The sequence below is a fragment of the Trichechus manatus genome, unplaced genomic scaffold (genome assembly GCF_000243295.1).
Source record: "Trichechus manatus latirostris isolate Lorelei unplaced genomic scaffold, TriManLat1.0 scaffold00049, whole genome shotgun sequence".
Classification (NCBI taxonomy): Eukaryota; Metazoa; Chordata; class Mammalia; order Sirenia; family Trichechidae; genus Trichechus; species Trichechus manatus.
In genome coordinates, this window is record NW_004443985.1 from 2,573,558 (window position 1) to 2,600,683 (window position 27,126).

Consider the following 27,126-nt stretch of genomic DNA (forward strand, 5'->3'; position numbering starts at 1 on the left):
CAGCCAGAAGAGCCCACAGGACTCCAAAGCGCTCTAGCAAAAGCTGCCAAGCACTAGAGAGGTGCATCCCACTGGGTCTTTGCTGTACTCTTGAGAAGGAGGTCAGCCAAGATCAGGCATGGCCAAGCCCAGGGAAAAAATGTTCAGGATCTGAAGGAGCAAGGAAGCCGCTTCAGGGCACGGCAGAATCACTGACCAACCCACTTTGAAGGGAGAAGATTTCTCATGATCATGTCATCCTCAGAGAAGTTTAAAACTTTCACTAACGTAACTCAGTGATACCCATTCTCAAAGCAGCTCTCAATAATACCAGCATTCTGTCATCAGCAGAAGTAAACTGGTGGCCAAATCTAATCTAGCCTCATGCTCAGCCACTACTTTGCTTCCAGAGACCTAAAATCTGTCATGCCAAGGTGGCTCAACATCTCCCATACTCCCATGCCACAGTACCTATGCATGTTCTACTGTTTCCTCTCCCTGGAATGTCTTCCCTCCTCTCAACTTCATCTCCCGAACTCCTCATCAGTCCAGCAAACCCCAATTCCACCTCCCAGATTCATCAATCCAGCAAATCCCAACTCATCTCAAACCTCCCGCCTGGCACCCTCCTGGCCCTCTGAGTCCCACACTTAGTACCTGCATGTATTATGGTGCTTATTTATATTACAATTGTTTATTTGTATCCATCTCCCCCACTACATGTTACCTTGCCTTATCCATCTTCGCCAAAACCCATTGCCCTCAAGTAGATTCCGACTCATAGCAACCCTACAGGACAGAGTAGGACTGCCTCGTAGGGTTTCCAAGGCTGTAAATCTTTACGGAAACAGAGTGTCACATCTTTCTCCCAAGGAGCGGCTGGCGGATTCGAACCGCCAATCTTTCAGTTAGCAGCAGAGCGTTAACCACTGTATCACCAGGGCCACTCAAAGGCTAGAACAATGCCTGGTACACGTAGGACCAGGATTTAATTCACACAGAATAATTAGATCAGAGCCCAGGAAGGTGATCATTTTGGCAACTACCTCAACACGGAGTGTCACACAGTTCATAATCTGATGGGTGACAGATGCAAACTCTGCCAAAGCCATTGAGAGAATCACAGAATTTTCAAGGAATAAGACGCTCGGGGAACATCTCGTTCAACTTTCCTCTCAGTGCTAGGGTCAGGGAATCTGGCAATTCATGCTTAAGTATCTCTGGTGGTGAGAAACACACCACCCCATGAGATGGCAAATACTGAGGTAGGAGACAGCTCAGCCATAAGACACAGGTGATGAACAGATGAAACGGGCCTATTACAGATCGCTACTCGCTGACCAACCTTTGCTGAGGACTGTGAGTTACAGTCTCAAGATTGCTAGCATTTATCCCACCTAGCCTTTGCCAAAGTGGAGCTAAAGCTAGGAAATTCAAACAATTCATGTTGGAAACAAAGACATTCCTAGTCTTCAGCTGAGCACTCTTTAAAGTATATACGGTATTATACCAATGTCAATTTCCTAGTTTCGATAATGGTTATGTAAGTCACTATCATTGGGGGAAGCTGGGTAAAGGGTACACAGAAACTTTCTGTACTAGCTTTGCAACTTCTTGTGAGTCTTAAACTATTCCCAAATTTAAAAAAAAAATTAAAAGTAGATAGCTAGGTAGACAAGTAGATAGACAAGTAGGTAGGTAGATAGACAGGCAGACAGAGAGACAGACAGACAGGCAGACATGGGAGACAGAGTCGCTGCCCTCAGGGTATGTGCCCATAATGAAATGCTTTGGGCATGGACACAGTGAAATTTTTCTGACATCCTTATCATGCTTAAGAACTACTAAAAGATATGGCAAACTCCATTACCATTCAATAGTCCCCAGTATTTCTAGCTAAATGGTTTCCAAGATCACTCGCTACCCAATCAGCAACTGTTCCAAAGTGTCATCCCCAGTCCAGCAGCACCAGCATAACCCAGGAACTTGTTAGAAATGCAAATTCCCAGGCCCTACCTCAGGCCTACAGAATCCAAACCTCTGGAGATAAGGCCCAGAAATCTGTTTGAACAAGCCCCCCAGGTAACTCCGCTGTCTGCTCCAGCGTAAGAACTGCGGGTCTGCAGTCACTCAGTGTAGGTTCATTGTCTGTATGACACACGTGGCAATTATCTTGCTACATCTTTGACCTCCACGGCCTTGACACCTCACTCACTGCTTCACGGTGTCTTGAGGACACAGAGACTCTGATCAGTTTATTGCCAGCTCCCCTAGCCCCACCCCAGCCTGGAGCTACATGCAATGGAGCATTTCCCTGTTGGTATTCGTCAACCTGGCCTTTCACCAGAATCTAAGGTAACACTGCAGTCTTCCTAGGAAACTAGGGATGGGAAAGTGAATGGACCCACGAGGAACACCAACCATACCCTCTGGGGCACTCTGCACATACGATCTCCGTTAATCCTCACTACAATCCCATGTTACCTCCACTTTATAGAGGAGGGGCTCCAAGGAGGTAATAAATTTGCCCAGGTACCAGGCTGGTGAGTGCCGGGGTGGGAGTCAGATTCCCATCATCTGTGGCACAACAGGAGTACCAGCCCCCAGATCAGCAATCAACAGACAGGCTTTCAGAAGCCATAATCCAGCCCACTGTGCTCAAGCCCTTTAACTTCACTTATGCCTTTAATCCCACCTTCCATTTTCTACTCCTCTCTTTAGGACTGGTATTCCCAACGGCTTCTTTTAGCCCCTCTGTCCTCATTAAGTCTGGGTGGGGACGGGTGTGGCTGCACTGTTAGGGAGCCAGGATCTGGGAATCCTGCTTGAGCTCCGAGGCTCCTGCCTTAAAGCACATGGGCCCGAGCCCAGCACAGTGTTTGCACGTGGAGGCATTCAACAGATGCCTGTTGAACTAGAGGGGCAAGAATACCCATCTCGATGGTGGGTCATTCTTTTAAAAAAGACACCCATTTATCCAGTGGTTGCTTCTTCTGATCATGAATCAATAACAATTTAATGACAGGGGAGAAGGAGAGAGTATCACATTTTCTTCCATTAAGACCAGCAATCAATCAAGCCTACCCAAATTCCAGCTAAATTTAGCCTGAGATATGGGTTTTCAGAAAGTCTTCCACAGTGTAGGAGGTCACTATAAATAAAGCAAAAATAGTTATGTCACCACTGGATTGATGCAAATCTATAAATGGTGGGAACCCTAGAGAGTGGAACTCGGACATGCCATACCTTTAAATGGGTCTTATCGATGAGCTGGATCTAGAGAAAAATTTCTACATGTGAAATATCGCTAAGCTCTTCCAGTTACTAAAAACGTGAAGCTAAAGAAGAATATCTGTGAGAGTAGCGAGAACAGTGATAGGTAGGTGTTAAGTTTAAACTTCAGGAGAAAAAAGGATTTCATGGTCAAGTACGTTTGGGAACTGCCCAATTGTGTGTCCTACAGTGAAGTTCCACAGTAAAGAAACCTGTATAATGTGAAATGCAATATGTTCAAAAATTTATTTGAGCATAGAACTTTGTTTTGTTTTCTATTTTTGGTGTAAAATCTGTTAAATGCTTTGAGAAATGCTGGTGTCGAGGATAATATTCTTTATGCTGTCTATGTGACTTAAATAGGGACTTAGGTATCATCAAAAACATTTCCATAAAAATAACCAGCCTGTGCATTGCTGCTGCCAAGCAGATGGCAAAAATATCAGGCTCTGTTATGGTGTGAATTGTGTCCCCTAAAAATATATGTTGTAAATCCTAAGCCCTGGTGGTGCAGTGGTTAAGAGCTCGGCTGCTGACCATGAGGTCGGCAGTTTGAATCCACCAGCCGCTCCTTGGAAACCCTATGCGGCAGTTATACTCTGTCTTGTAGGGTCGCTATGAGTCGGAATCGACTGGAAGGCCAGGGGTTTGGTTTTGGTTTCGTACCTGTGGTTATAATCCCATTCGGGAATGGGTCTTCTTTGTTATGATAGACAGTATTAGCATAGGGCGTGTTTTAAATCAATCTCTTTTGAGCTATAAAAGAGCAGACTAGGCACAGAGAAGCAGGCAGAGATGCGAGAAGATAGATACCACGCCCCGTGAGATCTCCAAGGAACCAAGAAACAGAAGCTGAGAAGATACAAGGACCTTCCCCCCAAGAGCCAACTGAGAGAGAAAGGCTTCCTCTAGAGCTGGTGCCCTAAGTTCAGACTTCTAGCCTCCTAAACTGTGAGAAAATAAATTTCTGTTTGTCAAAGCCACCCACCTGTGGTATTTCTGTTGTAGCAGCACTAGATAACTAAGAACTGTGATGGTTAATGTTACGTATCAACTTGGTTAGGCCATGATTCTCAGCGGTTTAGCAGACACTATGTAATCACCTTCCATTCTATGATCTGATGTGAACAGCCAATTAGTTGACAGGGGAGTTTCCTTGGGGGTGTGTCTTGCCTCCAGCATATACATGGATGTTTCGGCAAAGCTTGCTCTCTTTCTCGACCCTGTACTCTTCCTGTCGCCTGACCTCAGGTTCTTGGGATTCAAGCCTGCAAAATTCTCTAGCCTGCCGCCTGACCTGCAAATTTTGGATTCGTCAACCCTGTGAGCCAGCAGAGGCCTCCAGCCTGCTGCCTGACTTGCAGATTCTGGGTGTATCTGCCCCTGCCACTGTGCGCCAGCAGGGCTTTTCAGCCTGTTGCCTGAGGCAGGGATTTATGACTTGCCAGCCCTCACAATTGCATGAGCCCTCTCCTTAAAGTAAATTTCTCTCTATATATATCTATATACGCTTCACTGGTTTTGTTCCTCTAGGGAACCCAGACTAAGACACTTACCATCAGGAAAGGTGTGTGAAATCAAGCCAAGCCTAGGATTTGCTGTTTACAAGGCTGGACTTCAGATGGGTGCAATGGAATTAGAGGACAGCACCAATAACCACGGAATCCCTGGGTGGTGCAAATAACTAACACCTCTTGGCTTCTAACCAAAAGGTTGCAGGTTTGAGTCCACCCAGAGGTGCCTTGCAAGAAAGATCTAGTGATCTACTTCTGAAAAGTTGGCCCCTGAAAACCCCATGGAGCGCAGTTCTACTCTGACACACACAGGAGTTGTCATGAGTTGGAGTCAACTTGATGGCAACTGAAAAATATGAGGAATAAGGTGGTTAACAGGACTATCTTCATTTAACCTCACTGAGGAATAAACAGGCCTTCACCCCGATTATACTCAAAGATTAGCTTTTCATATTACTCTGACATAGGTGGGGTCGCCATGAGTTGGAGTCAACTTGGCAACAACTGGCGCCAACGACCAAAGCCGCCAACCAGAGGGAACACATAATGGCGATAACACTGACCCAGCAATGCTACATCTAGGAATTTACTCTCTAGAAATGACAGCCAGGTGCCCAGAGACATTCACTGCTGTGTGATAGTAACAGGGAGGGAAGGAAAAAGAACGAAATATTCAACAACAGAGGATGAGTAGAAAAGACGACAGCAGGTCCAGGATGGGAAGTGGGATTCTCCGCCCTGCAGAGGCTCCAGGTCAAGTAAAGCAAAGTGTGGGCTGAATATGACCTGGGGAGGGCTTATCAAAAATGCACCATTTCAGTCCAAGATTTAGTTACAACAACCCCAAACTGGGTAGGAAGCGGGGAGTTGCTTGCTGCCCTCTCTGGAGACTTAAAACCTTACAAGGTAGGCCCTTCTCGGGTGACCGTGTATTTCACATGGCCCTTCTCGGGTGACCGTGTATTTCACATGGCCCTTCTCGGGTGACCGTGTATTTCACATGACCTAACAGGGTATGTTATGATATTATGTTATGATGACCACCAACCAGAATATACTTGTGATTCACAACTGTCCTAGAATACCTCGGACAACATATAAACATTAACTCAAAATGGATCACTGACTAAACGTGAAAGCTAATGCTGTGAACTTCTAGTAGAATTTTTTGGGCGTAGGTTCACCTTGGACATAGTCCAGCTTCTTCTACATCCCATGAACATTTATTGAGTAATTAGTCAAAGTCAGTTACTCTGCTTGGCATTGGGAATAGGGAGAGAAACGAGACAGTCCCTTAGGCCAGAGTCTCAGAATCTCTTAGTTCTTTATGGCTTTGTTGTTAATAAAATGATCCCAAATCTCTTTGAATCCATGTATGTTTTTTGCCACTATTACTTTGGTTGTAAGCTAAATCTATGGAATTTTTTTGTACATTTGTTGATCAGGTAAGGACACAGATATGCTATACGCTAACATTTTTCTACAAAGCTGATAGAAGGATATCAAGCCAGGGAGGTATAAGATGAAAGAAAGGAACCAATGTTAGGTTCAGGAGGGTCTCACGGAGAGGCATCACTGTTTAGTCCACACCAATCCGTAACTTCCAGTGTGGGACAAGAGTCCGCCAGCTGTGGTTCCAGGTAAAAGGACTGTAACAATCAACTGGAGGGGACTGGCGTAACAGGAAGGCGGTGAAACACCCACTTAGCCTCCTTGTGGCCAACATCCTGGTTACCATGGCTGCCGATAAGGAGCAACACGGGCTGGTTTGAACATCTTCTCCTTTATTTTCCCAACGTTTCTCAGGGGGAGGTGAAAAAATGGCTAAAAGGTCAGCTACAGAGGAAGAAAGGAATAGAAACAAAGAGTGTGGTGAGCTCACTAATGGAGTAACCAACCGGAGACCCAAAACGTGCGGCCTGGAGGAAGCAGGAAGTGGGGGTGGGGGGACAGACGGACAGATGTTTGTGGCTGCTGGGTGACCAGCTGCCTGGGCTACAGGCACCTGCGCTGGCCCCCAGCACCTCAGGCAGGCTCTCTGCTCTGAGAATAGGAGGAACTCCACCAGGAGAAGAGCTGCAGGCAGAAGACCCCAAGAAAGGCAGATGCTGCCTTTCCCTGGCGTACCACACAGGTGGGGAGCATTACCTGTGGCACACAGGAAGTGTGTCTACCCTGGCTTAACCCCAGGAAGCGCTTATCCAGGAACACTGCTCCTTTACTTCATCCGCCCTCCAAAGCCTCCAAGTGTCAACGGGGTGACAAGTGAGACCCTGGAGGGTTTGTCCTTGAGCCCACGGGGGAGGGGAGCTGGCACTAGGAAGTGTGGCCTCTTGAGCCCCAAGGAAGTTTTTACTCACCGACTCAGCCCGTCACCCTCTAATCACGACCCCAGAATTCCTACGTCACCACAAGTCGAGCGGATAGTTTGATCGACAAGAGGTCAACAGCAAACTGGACTCGCTAACGTGCCAGCTGAAAGCACTGTGCTGGCACTTTCAGCAGCTGGAGCCCTGGTGGCGCAGTGGTTAAGAGCTCGGCTGCTAAGCAAAAGGTCGGCAGTTCAAATCCACCAGCTGCTCCTTGGAAACCCTGTGGGGCGGTTCTACCCTGTCCTACAGGGTCACTATGAGTCGGAATCGACAGCGACGGGTATCTCATTAACAATTTTTACATTGATTACACGTTAAAATGATAATAATTTTGCTACATTGGGTTAAACAATCTACATTATTAACATGAATATAACGGCTTTTTACTTTTTCGGTTGGGCTACTAGAAAATCTACAATTACATACGTGACTCATGTTGTATTTCTGTTGGACAGCGCTGCCTTAGAGTTTCCACTGTGGGGACAAGTCCTCGTCCTGGGTAGAAGAGAAGGAGGCACCACCGCCTTGGGGCCAAGGCAGGGTGTCCCCTTCACTGTAAACCAAGTCCCCGTAAGTCTCTCCCCTTGCCTGCAGGCCCCGGGCCTCCCCGGCAGCCACGGAGCTGAGCTCCTGCGCAAGGCAATTGCCGGGTACGGTTTTTCTCAAAGATTCAGCCTTGAACCATTTCCTGACATTGTTTGGTTCACTCCCTCCTTCCCTCCAAGGCAGGTGAAGCAAGCTGGGGGGGCGGGGGGCGCGTGTCACCGGACGCGTGTGCGGCTCCACAGCCACCATCTGGTGGGTCTTTGTTTTGCTATGAAACAAAATTGCAAACACAAATCGCCAAGGGCTATCAAGAGGCGGGGAGGACACCTGCTTGGAAATTCCACTGTGTTTTTGCAAATTTTCCAGGGTGCTGAGCTTAGCACTTTACAAGCTATATCTCATTTTATCCTCACAGCAGTCCCGTGGGTTCATCTCTGCCTCCTGCCTCCTCCCCGCTAAATTCATACCCAGTGAGAGAGATTATCCAAAAAGCAACTGCTTCTTTTATTCATGCAAGACACCAAACTGGCTATATGGTTATGGGGCACGTGCGTGTGTTCATATAGTCATGCCCATCAAACTGTTTCTAGTTAAGAAAAGTCTGATTCATTACGACAAAAAAAAACCAAAAACCAAAAAACTCCTTTCACGTTCAGTCTATTCTCTCTTTAATCAAAAAACAAACAAACCTGTTGCCATCAAGTCAATTCCAACTCGTAGTGACCCTACAGGCCAGAGCAGAACTGCCCTATAGGGTTTCCAAGGAGTGGCTGCTGGATTCAAACCGCCAACCTTTTGGTTAGCAGCCGAGCTCTTAACCACTGCGCCACCAGGCCTCCATTATCTCTTTACTCCTCCTGAAATGGGCAGTAAACAGGACCACCACTGGAACCTCGTCCATCACTCGACAAGCATTTTGGGGGTCCTATCCCACACAAGATATGAGGCAGTGGTGGGTCTGTGTTAGAATTCTCACCTTCCATGTAGCAGACCCGAGTTCAATTCCCAGCCAATGTACCTCACACGCAGCCACCACCCATCTGTCAGTGAAGGCTTGAGTGTTGCTATAATGCTGAATGGCTTCAGCAGAGCTTCCAGACTAAGACAGACTAGGAAGAAAGGCCTAGTGATCTGTTTCTGGTGAATCCATGATCGGCAGGTCAGACAGCAGGCCTCTGGCTCACAGGCTGTGAAGACCAACAAATCCCAAGATGGGCAGGCAAGACAGCAGGTTAGGCTGCTAGCTCAAGTCCCAAGGCCAGATAAACAGGAGCCAGCTGCAGGATCCAGAGCGAGCAAAAGTCCCGGAGCCTTGGCTAAAAGTCCACATATGTTGGATGCAGGCCACACCCCCAAGGAAACTCCCTTTCAACTGACTGGCTACTCACAGCAGATCCCATCACAGAGGTGATCACATTGTATCAGATTTCATCATGGGGGTGATTACATCATTATATGACTGCCCAACTACATCCTAACTGCCACACCACTGAGAATCATGGCCCAGCCAAGTGGACACGCAACTTCAATGATCACGCAAGGCACGGCCAGGGCGACAGTGATGAATGTCCCATGCGCCCTGCCCTCAAAAAGCCTACATTCTAACAGGAGCTAAAACCCAAGAACACCAATGTAGGCGGGAAGGTGCTAAGGCAGCTGAAGTCCTGCGGTAGCATGGGGCCTGAAGGCCCACAGCCAACCCGGGGAGTGACAGATAAGATGGAACAGCACAACCAGGGAGGTGGGCAGTCATCCTGGGGGAGGGGGCCTCGCAGCTGGGCCTGGAGAGGGAAGTTTTAAAGGGGATGACGTGGTGGGAAGGGACAACGGGAAAAATCGACCAGACTGGAGAGCGTGGACGTGCCTGACTCCCAAGCCACGGGGTGTGGTATACGTTCTTCTGCAGACCAAGCGTTCCCTGAAGGCCAGGGCTGTGTCTTGCTGGTCTCCATCTCCCCAGGGCTTGCGACAACGTCCAGCACACAGCAGGTGCTCAATAATTAAGTGGGCACACATAATTGCCACCCAAACTGGGACGCTTGGAGTGTGAAACGGGGAACTATTAACAACGATGCTGGGCAACAGCATAAACAAGGGCTGCCCGGGCACGCCTGGCCATCTGGTCACTCTGTCAGTGGTGCGTGTAGAAGTGAACTGAAAATAGAGAAGCATGGGGTGGGAGGCCGCATCTGAAAATTGGCCAAGTCAGATCATGGCCCAAACGCAGGTGTGAAATAACCTTGAGCTTCTCAAGGCCGAGGCTAGGTCTTTTTCATCTTTGTCTCTCCTGCACCTGGCACAGAGGCTAGAATCTAGCAGGTTCTCCACACGTGTGGTGAGCTGAATGCACGCACCGGAGTTCAAGATCCTCAAAAGACGATTAAATGGCAATTATTTTTTAAACACCGATGCCAAAGACATACCAGGAAGACGTAGGCCTGCTCGTCAAGATCAAAGAGTAGGAGACAGAACGTACATTCCCCCACGACTCTCCTTGCCCTGGGCTCACTGACCTGCCGCTGAACTTCCCACCAGCCACAGAGCACGTCAGATGTGGACACACATGTACAGAGGCCACCGTGAGTTCACGTTCTCAGGCTAAGACAGAAGCCCAAGGACCAGTTCCGCCCGAAACAGGCCTTACAGAGCCAGGGTTTTCTCTTCCTCAGATTGACTGGTTAACGATTAATTACGCAGCCATCATTTTTGGGGGGCCACCGTGTTAAAGTTTATGCAATCTGTTCACCGTCACAGAACGATTTAGTCACAGAATGGGATTCATACCTAAGACCCTGTTGCTAACCAGCTGAGATCTTGAATAAATTAAATGCTCTGAGTCTCAGGCACCTCAAATCTGATGGGGATTTTAATTTTATTTATATATATATATACATATATATACACACATGTATTATTACAGAGTCCCTGGGTAGGGCAAATGGTTAACACGCTCAGCTGCTAACCAAAAGGCTGGTGGTTTGAGTCCAACCAGAGGCACCTCAGAAGAAAGGCCTGGCAATCAGCTTCTGAAAAACCAGCCATTGAAAACCCTGTGGAGCACAGTTCTACTCTGACACACATGGGGTCGCCATGAATTGGAGTTAACTCAACGGCAACTGGTTTTATACATATTTTTGTATCTACATAATATATAATTAGATCTCATTGAGTTCTCATAAAGAGTTAATGGAAAGAATGCATGTAAAAACACTGAGCGCATGTAAATGCTCAATAAATGATAGCTGTTAATGTTCCTACGAACTTTCTTTTCTTACTTTATTCTCGTCTTTTTTAAAAAAATTGTACTGTGTTTTAGGTGAAAGTTTACAGCACAAATTAGTTTTCCATTCAAAAACTTACACACAAATTGTTCTGTGACATTGGTTGCAATCCCTGTCAAACTTTCTTCTTTTTATCTACACGGTCCCTGACGCACTTAGAAAAAGAAGCAACTTTCTGTCACCGTCTTCCACAAATCTCGTGGGTTGCATATGAACACGCTGCTCCTCGGATCCACCACTATTCCACCTCTAACGGTGAGGGGCCAGTCCATCATGAGGAGACATCAAAAGCCACCCGCAGACACTGCTTGGAAGGGGCAGGTTTCCTAGGCACCTGGGCTTCCCTGGCTCTCGGAACGTGGTAAGCCCTCTCTTCCATCTGGAACATACTCACTACAACAGGCAAGCTCCCTATCCTGGAAAAGTGGGCATCTTCCAGGAGGCTGGTACCCACTGCAAGTTGCCCGGGAAGAAAATGGCGGCCATTATTTTCTCACCAATGCAAGAAGAACCCCGCAATCTCTCACCTGGTTTCTGTTCCCAGCACTGAGGGAGCAGATCTGGGGAAAGCAGAAGCAAAACCACTTAAAATCATTCTGCTTAATAAGAACTTGTACTTCAAGCGGTTCCATGTGGGGGGGGGGGGGGGGGGGAGTAGATTTCTGGCATGGCCACGCCCAGAACATTCCAGGAATGTGGCAGAACTGCTGAGGAAGTGATCTTTGAATTGACTGCTGACAACTGCCCCTCAAGGAACCCGCAGGGAATTGAGAAGACATTACAGCCCCAACACCTGCCCACCCGCTCCTCCTTCAGGGGCACACCCTCTACTCACAAGCATCTAAGAGGGCCAAGGAGTCCACGGGTGGCACAGATGGTTAACGCACTCAGCTGCTAAGTGGAAGGCTGGAGGTTCAAGTCCACCCAGAGGTGCCTCAGAAGAAAGTCCCAGAGATCTATTTCGGAAAACTCAGCCATTGAACTCTACGGAGCACAGCTAACACATGTGGGCTGCCATCAGTCAGAACCAACTTGATGGCAACTGGTTTGGTTTGGAGCAAGACAGTGAGCTGCGCAAGGGTACAGTGCAGGCAGAGCTTCCCTGACTTGGAATACGGGTCCATATCCCCATGGGGACATGTGGATCCACTGATGTGGAGCTTTCGAGGTCAGTGCAAGGGGAGTGGCTCTGCCCCTCCCAGGCCCACCTGCTTCTGACTCCCGGCTCAATAGCCACTAATGGCCTCCATCCCTTGCCTCTTCACCTGTAACTTCTGGTCCTGTTTCTTCTAGCTCCTTGCTTCACAGAATGTGGTCCATGGATCATTAGCGTCACTGGCAACACCTGGAAGCCTGTTACTAATGCAAACGCTCAGCCAGCCCCAGACCAGCTGAATCAGAGCCTGCACTGGAACAAGGTCCCAGGTGATTCATGCGCATGGTAACGTCTGAGGAGCTCTTGCAAACCGGCTCGTGAAGATAACCGAGAGGCCCTGACTCGCTCTGTTCCAGGTGGAGGAGGGACATGTCGGCTGGGAGAGCTGCATCACCATCTGCTCCCTTCTCGTCCCACGTGCATTTATCTGTTCATACTTTCTATTTTCTTTTCACCATCTGTTTCTTATCACTAAAAAAAAATTCCCTGAACTCCTATGAAATAAGTTCTCAATCCGTTTCAAACAGAGGCAGTTGAAGAGAGTTAAGTTTTCCGCCTTTGATAGGATGCGGTCTTACCACTTTTCTAGCACTCATTTCTGTAGAAAATATTTGCGTTTTCCTTCTCTGACAGGTTTCTGCCTTACACAGGCTCCAGCTCTTACAGGTTTAAAGAGGCATTAATCAGATGGCAGGAGCCCTTTTCCCCTTCCCTCTTCTTCCTGCATGGAAAGAAGACACAATGGCTGGAACTCAGCAGCCATCTTAGGACCATGAGGAAAAGATGCTCCAAGTGTTGGAGTGCCTCAGAGCTCAGTTCTTGGTCCCCTTCTCTTCTCTATCTCCCTCACTCCCTTGATGATATCATGGCTCTAAATGCAGTCTACCTGCTGATAACTCCCAAATTTATACCTTCAGTCCAGACCTCTACTCAAACGGCACATTCATATATACACATCTCCATCTCAATGTCTAACAGGTCCCTCAAATTCAACAGGTCCACAAACGAACTCTTGTCCATCTCTTTAAAACCTGCTCCTCCTGCAGTATTCTCTAATGACAATTCCATCCTTCCAGCTGCTCAGGCTGAAAACCCTGGAATCATCTTTGACATCACATTCTCTCATGCCTGACAATCGATCCCTCAGGAATTCCTCCTGGATCCATCTTCAGATGAAGCTGAATTTGACTGTCTCATCACCTACTCTACCACCCGAGGTGGGGCCACCAGTCTCTCTTCCTTGGCTTACTCTGTTAGTCTCCTAACCATGTCCTTGCTTCTATTCTGCGTCCTATGGTCCATTTCAACACGGTGACCAAGGGATCCTTTAAGATGGAAATGTCACTGCTCTACTCAGAATCCTCACATGGCTCCCATCTCACTCAGGGTAAAAGCCAAAGTCCTTCCCATGGTCTGTGAGGCCCAACATGAAGATCTGCCCCTCACCACTGCCACCCTCCCCTCACTCAGCTCCAGCCACACCAGCCTCCCTGCTCCTCCTCACACACACGGAACACTTCAGAGATCCATGTGGACACCTGCCCCAGGGATCTACTTTGCTAAGTCCCCACCTCCTTCTAGTCTTGGCTCAAATCTCACCTTCTCAGTGAGGTCACCCTGACCCCCACTTCCATCTGCTTCACCTTGCCCTATTCTTTTTTCCCATAGCTCTCGTCACCTCCTAACACACTGTAATTCATTATATCTGTTGTCTGTCTCCTTCCACTGGAACGTAAGCTCCCAGAGTGTACAGATCTCTGTCGGTTCACGGATGGTGCCCAGGGCACGGTAGGCACTCAATGGATACTTCCGGAACAAATAAAAGATCAAGAGCATCACATCCTTAAGCCACTGAACCAACACCACCAGCAACCGCTCTTCCTCCAGAAGTCTCAGTCTGTGAGAAAAGTTCATCTTTATGTGCTTAAGCCCCTGTAGTCAGGGCTCGATCCCTGGCAGCGGAGCGGAATTCCTAACTGATGCTTCTGTGAAAGCGAAGGGTGTTAGTTTTGTTCTCAGATTGCAGTGGAAACTGGGAGCTCCTTGCAGACGCCACAGGACTGGAAGCCTTACTAATGATCCAATTCATCATCTTCCAGGAGCTGGAACGTGCCTTTGCTCTGGAGAGCAGAGAAGAGGGGTGGTAAAGCAAGTCACCCGACTCTGATAATCACCTCCTTCATCCACTGAAAGACCCAAAGGGCTCAAACAGGCATGCGTGCGCTGACTGCATTATTCACAGCAGCCAAAAGATGGAAACCACCCACTTGTCCATCATCAGATGGGGGAGAAACACAATGCAGTACATACCATGGAATATAACTCAGCCATAAAGCCAAACGAAGTTCTGCTACACGTTACGACATGGACGGACCTTGAAAACAGTACGCCACGGGAAATAAGACACGAAGGGACCAACGGTGTATGATCCCACTTGTACGAAATACCTAGACTAGGCAAATGCACAGAGACCAAACTTTATTGGTGGTAATGAACCAACCAGGGGCTAGGGAAAGAGGAAAACGGGAGTTATAACTGCAGGGGTCCTGAGTTTCTGCTGGGGTGTTGGATATGGGAAATGGGCAGTGCTGATGGTAGCAAAGTATGGTGAATGAAACTAACGTCACTGGATTACACATTTAAAAATGGTTAACACAGCAAACTTTTTGTCACATGTATTTTACCAGAATAAAATATTTTTAAAACGTATATCCTTCACTGGTGTTGGATATACATATATGATAAGTATATACGTGTTTATATACATATATACACATACATACAGACACATACATATACATTACGTATATTATACATACATGTGTATACATATATGTGCATGTATATTATATGTACACATGTATACATACAAATACACACACATATATACCCATATATAGTGTATGTATGTGTGTGTATATATGTGTGTGTATATGTGTGTATATATACGTGTGTATATATATATATGGAGCCCTGGTGGCACGGTGGTTAAGAGCACAGCAGCTGGAATCCACCAGCCGCTCCTTGGAACCCTATGGAGAGGTTTCACTCTGTCCTACAGGGTCCCTATGAGTCAGAATCAACTTGAGGACAACAGGTTTGGCTTGTTTTAGTTTTTGTTTCAAAAAAGGATTTGAGGGGAGCAAAGCCACTGGTTTAGAACCACCGTCCTTCCCTCTGCTAACCATAACATCTCCTGCAGCAGTGCCAAATGCAGGTGACCAAGAACTCATTCCACCAAGGAAAGAAAGCAATGGCCCAAGGCGTTGAGACCAAACCGAGCTGATGAAGGACATCAGCTCCCGTGCGGATCAGGCACCACCTCCTTCCATTCTTGATCTGCTCTCCAGCTATGCACACACGGCCTCCCAGAGGAGGCCGTCAAAGCCACTCAGACCCAGTGGGCTCCCTTCCAGCGTGGTCTCTGCTGCCCAGCCTCCAGCTCCTTAGTGACATGCATGTAATCAGAGCACATCATAGGAGGAGTTTTAAAACTGCGTCCCACATATTAATGCGACTCACCCCGTCTTCCCTCTTCCCCTGCCCTGGCTTCCAGCAGCCCTTTAACCAACATGCCAGCCACCCGTGCTACCTGCAGCCCAGAAGAGCCTGCCAAAGACGGAGAACAATCTCCTGTTTTCCTCGGGCACCTCATGGCTCAGACCCCTTGGCCATTGCTGATAACCGAGAAGTCCATCCTCTTCTGGACGCAAGGCCTAGGCCACCTCAGGGACCACCAGGGCCCTACCATGCGGCCCCCCCAGTGGTCCTAACAAACCCACAACTACGACCCTGTGATCTGGGGCAGGGAGGTTCCCTGGGTGGTGCAAACGGTTAAGCATTCGGCTACTAGCTAAAAGGTTGGCGGTTCGAACCCCCCTGGAGGTGCCTCAGAAGACAGGCCCGGCGAACTTCTTCTGAAAGGTCACAGCCTTGAAAACCCTGGGGAACAGTTCTACTCTGCACACAGGGGGCCTCCATGAGTTAGAATCAACTCGACGGCAACTATGGTCTGGGGCAGGGTAGGGGAGCTCACGCCAGGAGGGGTCATTTCATTAATGCTCAGTTACTCTGCTCAGGTGGGGCTGTCCCCCTTCCCAATGCAGGCTGAGGGTCTTCCAAAATGGGACAGCAAACTGATATTAAAATTCTACAAAATCCAGATAAAGTCAGTTTGGAACTGATATTTACAAGATGCCCTGGACAGGTTAAATAAATCAAGAGATAGCCTTCCAACAGGAAGCCATGTAGCTGTGAACAAGAACAGGCAATGCACTGATGTGGAACAGTCTCCAAAATCCACTCGTTAAAAATCAGCTTGATTGAGACACAATTTACAGACAAAAACATTCACCACTTTTAGGTGTTCGTTTTGATGAGCTTTAACAAACGTGTTCAGTCATATAACCACCACGGCAATCAGGATCTAGAAAATTTTCATCACCCCCAGAAGTTCCTTCATGCCTCTCTGCAGTCAATTCCCACCCACCACCCCCAATCCCTGCCCCTGGAAACCACTGATCTGCTTTCTGTCTCTTTAGTTTGCCTTTTCTAGAACATTACATAAATGAAATCACACAGCACTGGCCTTTTAAATCTGGCTTCTTTCGCTGAGCAAAGGCTTTGGAGATTCTCATGGTATTGCGTCTAACCACAGTTTAATCCTTTTATTGCTGGGTAGTATTTCAGCACAAATCCACCTTGGAAGAAGGACAGCCAGAATGCTCCTGAGAAGCAAGGATGGTGAGACTTCGTCTCACATACTTTGGACATGTTATCAGGAGGGACCAGTCCCTGGAGAAGGACATCACACTGGGTACAGTAGAAGGTCAGCACAAAAGAGGAAGATCCTCAGCGAGATGGACTGAGGCAGTGGCTGCAACAATGGGCTCAAACATACCAAGGATTGTGAGGCTGGCGCCAGGACCGGGCAGCGTTTCGTTGTTTTACAACAGAGTCACTATGAGTTGGAACCAACTTGACTGCACCTAACAACAACTAAGTATTTCATTGTATGAATTTATTAAAATCTGTTTACCCGTTCTACAGTCGGACTTTTAAAAAAGAAAATAAAAAAAGTAAGCTGCACAACAGCGTGTCCACAGCCTGGTACCATCTGCGTAAAACAGAGAGGAGTCTATTTATCAACAAACTCCCGAAAGATACACCAGAAACTGGAATCGTGGTTGTCTTCGGGAGAGGAGTACAGTGGCTACAAGATTCCCTTTCTTTGAATAGCTTTCAGGACACCTTAAACATTTTTAACTGTGCATATACTGGAGCCCTGGTGGCACAGTGGTTAAGAGCTATGGCTACTAACCAAAAGGTTGGCAGTTTGAATCCACCAGCCACTCGTTGTAAACCCTACGAAACAGCTCTACTCTGTCCTATAGGGTGGCTGAGTTGGAATCAACTTGACGGCAGTGGGTTTGGGTTTGGTGCATACACTACCAATTTAAAAAATAATAATAATGTAAAAAGTTTTAAGAAGACTCCCTACATCTAAGGTCTGTATCCTTTTTCCCAAATCCTGCAACTTCTCTAGGTATTTCTTTTACTGATCAAAGTGACCAAGCACTTTAGCATGTTATTTTCCAGATAAAAGGGGAAGCTTCGCTGTCTTCCTTTCCTCTCCTCCTCACACAGATTTCTTATTTACTTCAACTTAATCTGCCTTCCTTAACGATCTGCTTCCCAAACTTCGACAAGATACGTCCCTGGAAATTGGTTTCCAGTGGATTCGGACACTTTGCAAACTCACAGCACACTGGGTGACTGATGTGAGTGTCCTAATGACCGAAGCATTTTGTCGGATGTGAAAAATGGAAACGAACTGAACCCCTGGACAGAGCCCAAAGCATGATCTCAGAGGCAACCTGGTCAGCAGTGGGATGCCTGTCCTTTGTCTGGATGTGCATCTGTCCTCACAAGCAATGAAGGAGCTGGGGTCACTTACAAGTTCTCTTGCAAAACCCTTCAGGCACTCGGGAGAAAAATCTCATGGCTATCTGGAGCTATTCCCTCGTCTAGTGGGGAGGTTTTTATATTAATCCTCATTATCGGGCCCTCCTGACAGCATGTGGTACATGGCTCTGCTCAGCAAAAGTCTTCTGAAGGCCTTTGGAGGGTGTCACTGTAGGGAATGACATCACTGACCCCTAACTCCACCTGGCCTGGGCTTCTCCACGGTCCCTGTACTGGACTCAAACCTGCCGACAGGGCTTCCCGGCTCTGAAGAGGCTGCTCTTCTGCCCATCACACATAAGCACCTGCTCTCACAAAGGATCTCGGCAGTATGTACAGAGGATGGAGCACGGCTCTCCCCGAGGTAAACACACGTACACCAGAAAACAACGGAGTGACGACGGGATGCTTGCATTTCCTCGGCCGCACAGGCCACGCATCCTCAAATCTCTTCTCCACTGTCTCACGCCGTCACCTCCCATCAGGAGGTCCACAGAGCAGACCCCAGCCCAGATCGGGGCCCCCTGGGACGCCACACCCAGCTGACACCATCGGTCGGTTCAGAAAGGCTCAGCGTGACAAGCGTTTATTCTGTGCTAGGGCCCTGGGTGGCATGGACAGTGTGGCCTCAACCACCAACTGAAAGGTTGAAAGGAACTCACCCCGCACACCACGGAAGAAAGGCCTGGCGATCTGCTGCCATAACAATTACAGCCAAGAAAACCCTACGGAGCTCAGTTGCGCTCTGTAATACGTGGGTTCACCAGGAGGTGGCGCCACCTCAGCGGCAACAGGCTTGGTGTCTTTTTGGTTTATTATCCACAAATCAGGAGTCGGGCAACATGGAATTAGCTCCAAGAAGGCGGGAAGAACATGCTGATGGAGTACCCCAGGGCAGTGACTGGCACTGAGGACATTCAATACGGGTGGACTGGGAGCCCCAAAGAACAGCTAAACCACCGCAGGCATGACGGGGTGTTGCTGTGTTGAGCGCCGACAAGCGGATTCCAACTCGTAGTGACCCTGTGTGACAGGGCACCACCGCCCCATAGGATTTCTTGGCTGTAATCTTTATGGGAGCAGACTGCCGGCTCTTTCTCCCACGGAGCCCAGGGTGGGTTCAAACCGCGAACCTTTCGGTGAGTAGGCAAACCCTTCACCATCGTGTGCCGCCAGGGCTCCGTATGATGGGTGAGGCACCTCCAACCAAAGCAGAGCACGGTCATGACATGGTTCTCAATGGCACACAGGCACGGCTCTGCGACAGGACTGACCCTTCCCTCTCAGTCCTGACCGCATCAGGGAGAAAGCTCCCGTGTGGGGCCAGTACGGTCTCCACACTTCTCCAGCAATCAGTAATCCCCCTCTTGAATGCGCAGGAAGAGCAGGCCGATCTTTCAGGGGCTTTGGCAGACGATGAAATCCAGCTAGAATCTGAGGGCATTGTTGTGTCTTCGATGTATTTATTTTTATACTGACTTTCTGTTTTTGGCATGCGGTAATTGGTTTTCTGCTTACAACGGGGTATGAAGTTTCTGTTTTAAATTATTTTATTCGACGGAAAAAGTCTATTGATTTAAAGAAAAATATAAAATGAAATACTGCAAGAGGTGTGTGGTTAAGACAAAGAAAACTTGCAGGAGCCACGCAGGAGGTACGCGTTGCGCCTGGAGAGACAAAACCCTCGCCTCTGATGGCTGAGCTGTTGGGGCGGTCGGTGGGCACAAGAGCCGAGGCAGGGAGGCGTGGGAGGCACGTTCCAGGGGAAAAGGGACAGTTCATCCTGACAAGTGCCCGGGCCACGTGTGATGTGGTGGTAGAAGACAAGGCTAGAAGGTAAACTGAGGCCGAGTTGCAGAGAGAACTGAGGTCTGGGGGAGGTATCCGGACATTCCCCTGTGACCGTGGGGATCCACTAGAGGTCCCCAGGCCCTGTGCCTAGTAGAAGGGGGCCCATCCCCAACACAGGGCTGGTTTGGGGGAGGAGGGGAGACGAGCTGGGACGTGTAGGCCCTGAAGCAGAGGAACTGCCTCAGCGCCACCAACCTCAGGGAGGCCTGAGCACGTACCCAGCACCCCTAGGAGGATGTGGCTTATCACCAAACTGTCCCTTCCAGACGCCCTACTGGGGCCAAGAACGGAGCAATGCACAGCATACTCAGCCTAGGAGGCAGGTGTGGGCCCAAGCAGGCTTTTATGATGGAGATACATATTGCCATATATGGAATGAAAACTTCTAGGGAAAAGGAAAAAGGGGGAAAAAAAAAGATTGGACTAGGCTTAAAGAAAAAAAGACCCAAAGATATAGCCTAAACAAAGCACACCCGGGCCTGTGAGCCTGCCTCCCAGTCTGCTAGCCATATGGTGTGTGATAAGCCAGAACGCTTTTATTTATCTTCCTGGACTTGTCTGTAAAGCAGAGGGAGCCAGCCCCCCTCTCCTGGAGCAGAAGCCAGCCCGGCTAGCAGCTCCCAATCCCCAGGCCCTGCTCCCGGGGTGGGGCAGGGCGAGCCAGCTGCCGGCCACCCCTGCCCCCCGCCCCGCTGCCCACCACAGCCCCACACCAGCCACACCTCCACAGCTGCTTTCCCACACCTGGAAATCCACAGGCCATGCCTGTCACGTCCTCAGCCCGCTGTGCCCCACCACGGCCAGCGCGCTGCTATCCCTCCGCTCGGGGCGTCTGACCCGGCCCAGAGGGTAACAACGAGGAGAAAGACACTTTCCTAGTAGCCATAGATTACCAAAGCAGCTCTGGTGGCGCCATGGTTGAGCGCTCCGCTGCCGACCAAAAGGTTGGTGGTTCAAACCCGCCAGCGGCTCCGAGGGAGAAAAGACCTGGCGATGTGCTCCTGTAAAGACGACAGCCTACAAACCCCAGGGGGCAGTTCTACTCTGTCACACGGGGCTCCTGTGAGTCAGAATCTTCATGAGAGCAGATGGCCAGGTCTTTCTCCCGTGGAGCCTCTGGGTGGATTTGAACCCCCGACCTTTTGACTAGCAGCCAAGCACTTCTGTAAAGTTAACAGTCTAGAAAACCCTGTGGGGCAGCTCTGTTCTGTCACATGAGGTTGCTGAGTCAAAAATCGACTCAACGGCACACAACAACAACAGCGTAGATGATCCACCATCTTGAGCGGGGCCTGACAGAGATGTCACCTCTTGAATCATAAAGGCCTCAAAAGCCTCCATCTCTTCACGAGAAAACAGCCGTCCAATAACTATATCCAAACTGTTCTAAGTCCAACTTCACTAAAGCCGGCTTGACCTCTTACACTCTCCCTAAAACGACCCAGAGAATCGCAGAAAGCTTTGTAAGCCCTGTCCTCAGCCTCCAAACTCCTCTGACACCATCTCTCTCTCTCTTCCTGTCGGCCGTGTTGTGACTGAATACAGAAGTGGTGCTCCTGGAGCGCAGGCTCACGAGCTGAGTTTGCCAACAGGACGGTCAGTTAAACGTGAATTTCAGGTAAACAGTGATTTCTGTTTGTTGTGTAAGTATAGCCCACGCACTATTTGGGACATACTTACACAGTAAAGCCTAAGAAAGCCGGAACCTGTGGAAGGGCCACCTGTGAGAAAAGGAAAACTCCGACATCTTCCACTAAAAGGAGACCAAGACTGCACCTGTCAAAGGCGGAACACCTGCGAGACGTGGAAACACGAGACGTTCCCGTCGAGTCTCCACACTCCCACACTCACTGTACTAATGGAAGTGTTAGCTGTTTATCTGGAATTCAAATTTAACCGGGAGTGCTGCGTTTTTATTTGCTAAATCTGATGAGCCTGGACATCGTGACATAGTAGGGCTGTTGCTCAGACAGCGCTGCTCTTCTCAGCTAACCTCAGAGGCTGCCACAGAAAGAACCCCACCTTTGGCCTGCACCTCAAAGCTGTGCCCCGTATGCAAAGGCCCACAGGCCTGTCTGGCCCTATCTCACAGCCAGCACCCCTGGTAGCTACAAGCACAGGGTAGCTTCTCACAAAGCCAGACTTCGCAAAGAGGCCTGAAGGAAAGCATTTATGGCATGAGAAAGCTCTGTCCCCAGCAAGCTGGAAATACCAAGCACGGGCACTTAAAGGTCTGGAGTGTTTGGAGGGGAGCGGTCCTGGGCAGCCTCACCCACCAACCCCCTCCCCAGGACTCCCACGAGCCAATGTCATCTAAAACCTAGAGTGGTAAGTGGCTGGCTGGCTTAACAGAGCATGAACAGCTTTAAAAATGGCCTTCACCTGGGGCCTGAGGGCAGCTGGTCTGGGCAGGCCCCGACAGGAGTCCTGGCTGAGGACACAACCCGGCCCCACCGAAAATCATCCCAGGGGTGTGAACTCACGGGCTCTGGGCCAGACCAAGTGCCCGTGGCGTGTGGCCATTTCTCCATACACAGCCCAGAAGCATCTAGAAGCAGCTGCTAGTCTCCTACTCCGGCACTAACAACACAATAATAGAATATCCTTCATCTCCAATCTCTAGACTATTTTTGCTATCAGCCAGAAATCCACTGGCTGATAACATTAGGTTGAACTATATGAAAATACCACTTTTATAAGTCAAAAATGTTAGAATATTGGCAACTACACGTGGCCGGACAAAATAATATTGCTGAGTGCTCACTGCTATATGTCAGACACCATGCAAGGCTCTTTAAGTATATTCATTGTGAAATATTTAATTCTATGACCACCTTTCAAGGTAGGTATTACTGTGCGCATTTCAGAGATGCAGAAACTGAGACACAGAGAGGTCAAAGACTCATCCAGGTGGATACACACCCGGGGGAGCCTGACCCCCAAACCCGCATTCGCTCTACACGGCATGGGTCACACGGGTTCTTCCACCTCCTGTGCTCTCTGGCTCTGCCTTGGGTCAGCAGCTGCCCATTCTTGCAAACCCAGGCACTGCCAGGACTCTCACCGGACTGGCACCTGCCTGTGCAGAGGGCACTCTCGGGCCAGTCAAAGCCTCATCTCCTGAATTAGCAGCAAAGTGTGTTTAAGAAACAGCCTCAAGAGGAGAAAAACATTCAAAAGCTTACTTAGACCAAGAGAGGAAAAGAGTAAAAAAGTGAACTCCTGAAACAAACAGAAAGTAATCAAGGGAGAAAAACCTAGTCCAGCCCATTTTAAAATGCCTTAACTGTGACCATGAGCTAATGTGTGGTGGATCACTGAGAAAGGCATCAGGTGCAGTGTGATCAAGCATCACCTCAGACCCAGGGGCTCTCCTCTAAGACAACTCCTGGAGCCTCAAAGATGGGAGGAGGTGAAAACCGTCCCAAAAGAACAAGTAAAGGCCAGAGACTGTCACTGGCTTTCTGCGTCAGAGGCTGGGACAACTCAGGAAGATAACAGAGCTCTCAGACTCCAGCTCTTTTAGAAAAACAGAACATTCTCCTACTTATCACCAAGGTGTGCCTGACTCAAGCCACGGTGTTTTCAATCTCCTCATATTCTTCCAAAAGATGGACAATTAATAAGGAAGACTGAGGAAGAATTGATGCCTTTGAATTACGGTGTTGATAAAGAGTATTCAGTATACCATGGAGTGCCAGAAGAACAAACAAATCTGTCTTGGAAGAAGTACAGCCAGAATGCTCATTAGAAGCAAGGAAGCCTACACTCTGTCTCATGTACTTTGGATATGTTATTAGGAGGGACCAGTCCCTAGAGAAAGACACCATGCCTGGTCGAGTTAGAGGGTCAGCGAAAAAGAGAAAGACCCTCAATGAGATGGACTGACACAGTGGGTTCAAGCATAACAACGATTGTGAGGATGGCACAGGACCGGGCAGTGTTTCGTTCCAATAAAAATTTGAAAGTCAGAGGATAAGTAATGCCCAATAAAAGAGGTTTCCACCTGTTGCAATAAGCATCTGTAGAGATCAAAGCTTGAGGACCAAGCAGAAAGGACTGACCTTCACGTGGGCCAGGTAGTGATGGCATGTCTCCTCCAGGTGGGCCAGCTGCAGCTTCTCTGTGACCTGGCCCACGGTCTCTCCCAGCAGCACAAAGTAGACCCTCGGCAGCTGGCCCTTCTCCTTTTTGGCCACATCAGCCGTCAGAACGTAATTCAGGCCTGACGATAAACGAGAGGTCAAAACGTTAGAGACAGACAGGCAGTAACGAGGCCACCTCCACCCCACCTTAGAGGTCTTCTTTCCTATTCACAGGGCCACATCTGCGTTTCACATGATAACTGGCCCTCCACTGCACGGTGGACTGGGCCACATGCGTGTTTCACACGATACCTGGCCCTCCACTGCATGGCGGACTGCAGCCCAAGTCAAAACCTCAAAGAGAAGCATGGCAGCCAGGGTGCTCAGGGTCTCTAGAGACAGCCAGGATGTCACTCGCCTTTCTGGTGACGCTCTGCGTTTCACACCGCATGGGTCTCCTTGATCTGATATTAAACCTCATAGGTTATCAACTGAGCCATCAATATGCATATCAATAATTAATTGTGCCTATCCCCAAGACTACAGCCCCCAGACACCCCTCTAACTCAGAACTGAAGCCACTCGCGAAGTCGACCCTTCAGCCAAAGAATAGACAGGCCTATAAAACAAACAATAAGACACGTGAGGAGCTGCTGCTCAGTTCATTCAAGTCTATGAGACCAAATGGGCAACACCCGCCCAAAAGCAGAGACGGCAGGAAGGGACGCGAGAACTGGACGGATCTGCTTCCGTAAAGATTACCGCCAAAAAAATCCTAAGGAGTAGTTCTACTCTGTAACACATGAGCCAGAATCTACTCAGCCACAACAGGTCTGTTTTTTGCTGGTTATCATCTCAACAGGAGTCCCTGAGTCTTTTAACGTGCTCTGCCGCTGAACGAAAGGCTGCAGGTTTCAGACCACCCAGAGGTACCTCGGACAAAAGGCCTGGCGATCTACTTCCAAAAAATCAGCCACTGAAAACCCTGTGGAGCACAGTTCCACTCTGACACACATGGAGTCACTCAGCGGGCCCTGCTTTACCATTTCAACGAAAGTATGAGCACAGTGGGGCCTGTACTGAGGCCTACTCCTGAAAGACACGGTCATCACCTCTACCTGGTCAGCAATGCCTACTGTGACGACTGTCAGAATATAGAACGCCTCTGGTCCACTGAATAAACCCAAAGGGTTCGTAAACACATAACAATGAGTTGTATTAGCTATAGCTTTAGTATTAATAGGCCTATTTCACTGCTTTTCTGTGCCCAGAATCCCATTACAGCAGCTACTCACACTTCGAGTTCAGAGGAAGGGGCATTTGAAGAGACAGGACAGGACCTTCTCTCACTGAAACAACCATATGAATTGCAGAACAATGGAAACGCAGATGGCCCAGCCCCCACGCGTCTCCACACCAGCCTCCTAGAGGCCTTGCCCTGGCACCAGCCCACACCTGCCGGCATGTAAGCACGGGAAGCCTGGGCAGCAGGGACGGCTCTGGTTTTTAATAACATCAAAGGGATGGCTACTAGGGCAGATGTGAACGGGGAGAGAGGAGCGGACACCGTGCCGCTGCCCGGGAGCACACTTTGATACATCTGACGGCCTTCCTGGGCCTCTGCCATCTCAGGGATCTTGCCGTGCCAAAGCTGGCCATTCCTGGTCAGCAAGGGCAAACCTGCCCCAACTTGCGTGTTTCCGCAAACAGCTGATTTCCAAAGTAAGGCTGGGTTCCAGAAGGACCCCAGACCTAGACAATCCCAGGAGATATCATTTAGAAGAAAAGAATGCATGTGCAAAAGCTCTTTAAGAGAGAAAACCCAGAGCCCGTACACGTGTTACAAACCCACTCTGATGGGGATACTACAGGAAACGGGGCAGGCTGTCAAAGCCTGAAGGCATGCTAGGGACCATCTGGTCCAAAGCCCTCCTTTCTCAGATGAGGGAACGAAGGCCTCAAGAGGAAACAAGACTTGCTCCAGGCCACGCAACTGTCCACCTTGGAGCTGAATCCAGAGCTCAGCTTCCCAGAATCTGGTGCCGGGCTATTCCTACCACACCGGTGCTTGGTACATTTTTCACATCGTTGTTGTCAGCTGCCATTGAGTCGGTTCCAACTCATAGCAACGCTGTGTATGACAGAACGAAGCCCTGCCCGGTCCTGCGCCATCCTCAAAATCGTTGTTATGCTTGAGCCCATGGTTGCAGCCACTGTGTCCATGCATCTCGTTGACGGTCTTCCTCTTTTTCACTGACCTTCTAACTTCACCAAGCATGATGTCCTTCTCCAGGGACTGGTCCCTCCCGATAACATGTCCAAAGTATGTGAGACGAAGTCTCGCCATCCTCACTTCTAAGGAGCATTCTGGCTGTACTTCTTCCAAGACAGATTTGTACGTTCTTCTGGCAGTCCACGGTATAGTCAATATTCTTTGCCAACACCATAATCCAAAGGCATCAGTTCTTCTTTGGTCTTCCTTATTCATTGTCCACCTTTCACATGCATATGAGGCAACTGAAAATACCATGGCTTGGGTCAGGGACACCCTAGTTCTTAGAGTGGTATCTTTGCTTTCGAACTCTTTAAAGAGGTCTTCTGCAGCAGATTTGCCCAGTGCAATGCATCATTTGATTTCAGATCGCTGTTTCCATGGGCACTGATTACCACCTTACTCGACAAAAATTTCAGGGTTAACCGCACAGACTGTAGAACCAAACAGAACCAAATAGGTGCAGAGATCTAGATCTGGCCAATTTACTTTCTAAGGACCACAGCTTCCCTGAGCAATAACCAGACAGTCAGAAGGGGTAAGTATAAATAAAGTCCCCAAGTTCTGCTCAACAAGATCATGGCTCAACGAGGCATTGCTAGGAGACGAACCAGAGGCTCACTGGATAAACCAATATGGCGGCGGCGGCAGCTGCTGAGCAGGGTCTCCTCCGCAGCCCCACGCCCACCTTCCTCCCAGGCAGGAGAGCTACACTGCCCCCCCCTCAGGAAGGGTGATCATGGAGGCACCAGCGGGTTTGAGCAACCTTGCCCGGAATGAGCAGCTGAGCTTGGAGAAAGCCTGAGTGGAAATGAGCATAGGACGACAAAGTA

The 27,126-nt window shown here is 49.0% G+C and overlaps 1 protein-coding gene across 1 annotated transcript in view; it reads right to left on the minus strand.

Annotated features, from left to right (window-relative positions):
- The window catches only part of LOC101342329 (integrin alpha-9), a 234,667-nt gene that overhangs the window by 122,503 nt on the left and 85,038 nt on the right, over nt 1-27,126 (minus strand). The window contains exon 16 of the mRNA XM_023732203.1: nt 24,001-24,161. Coding sequence (XP_023587971.1) covers nt 24,001-24,161 — 161 coding nt within the window. The remainder of the gene's footprint in view (nt 1-24,000; nt 24,162-27,126) is intronic.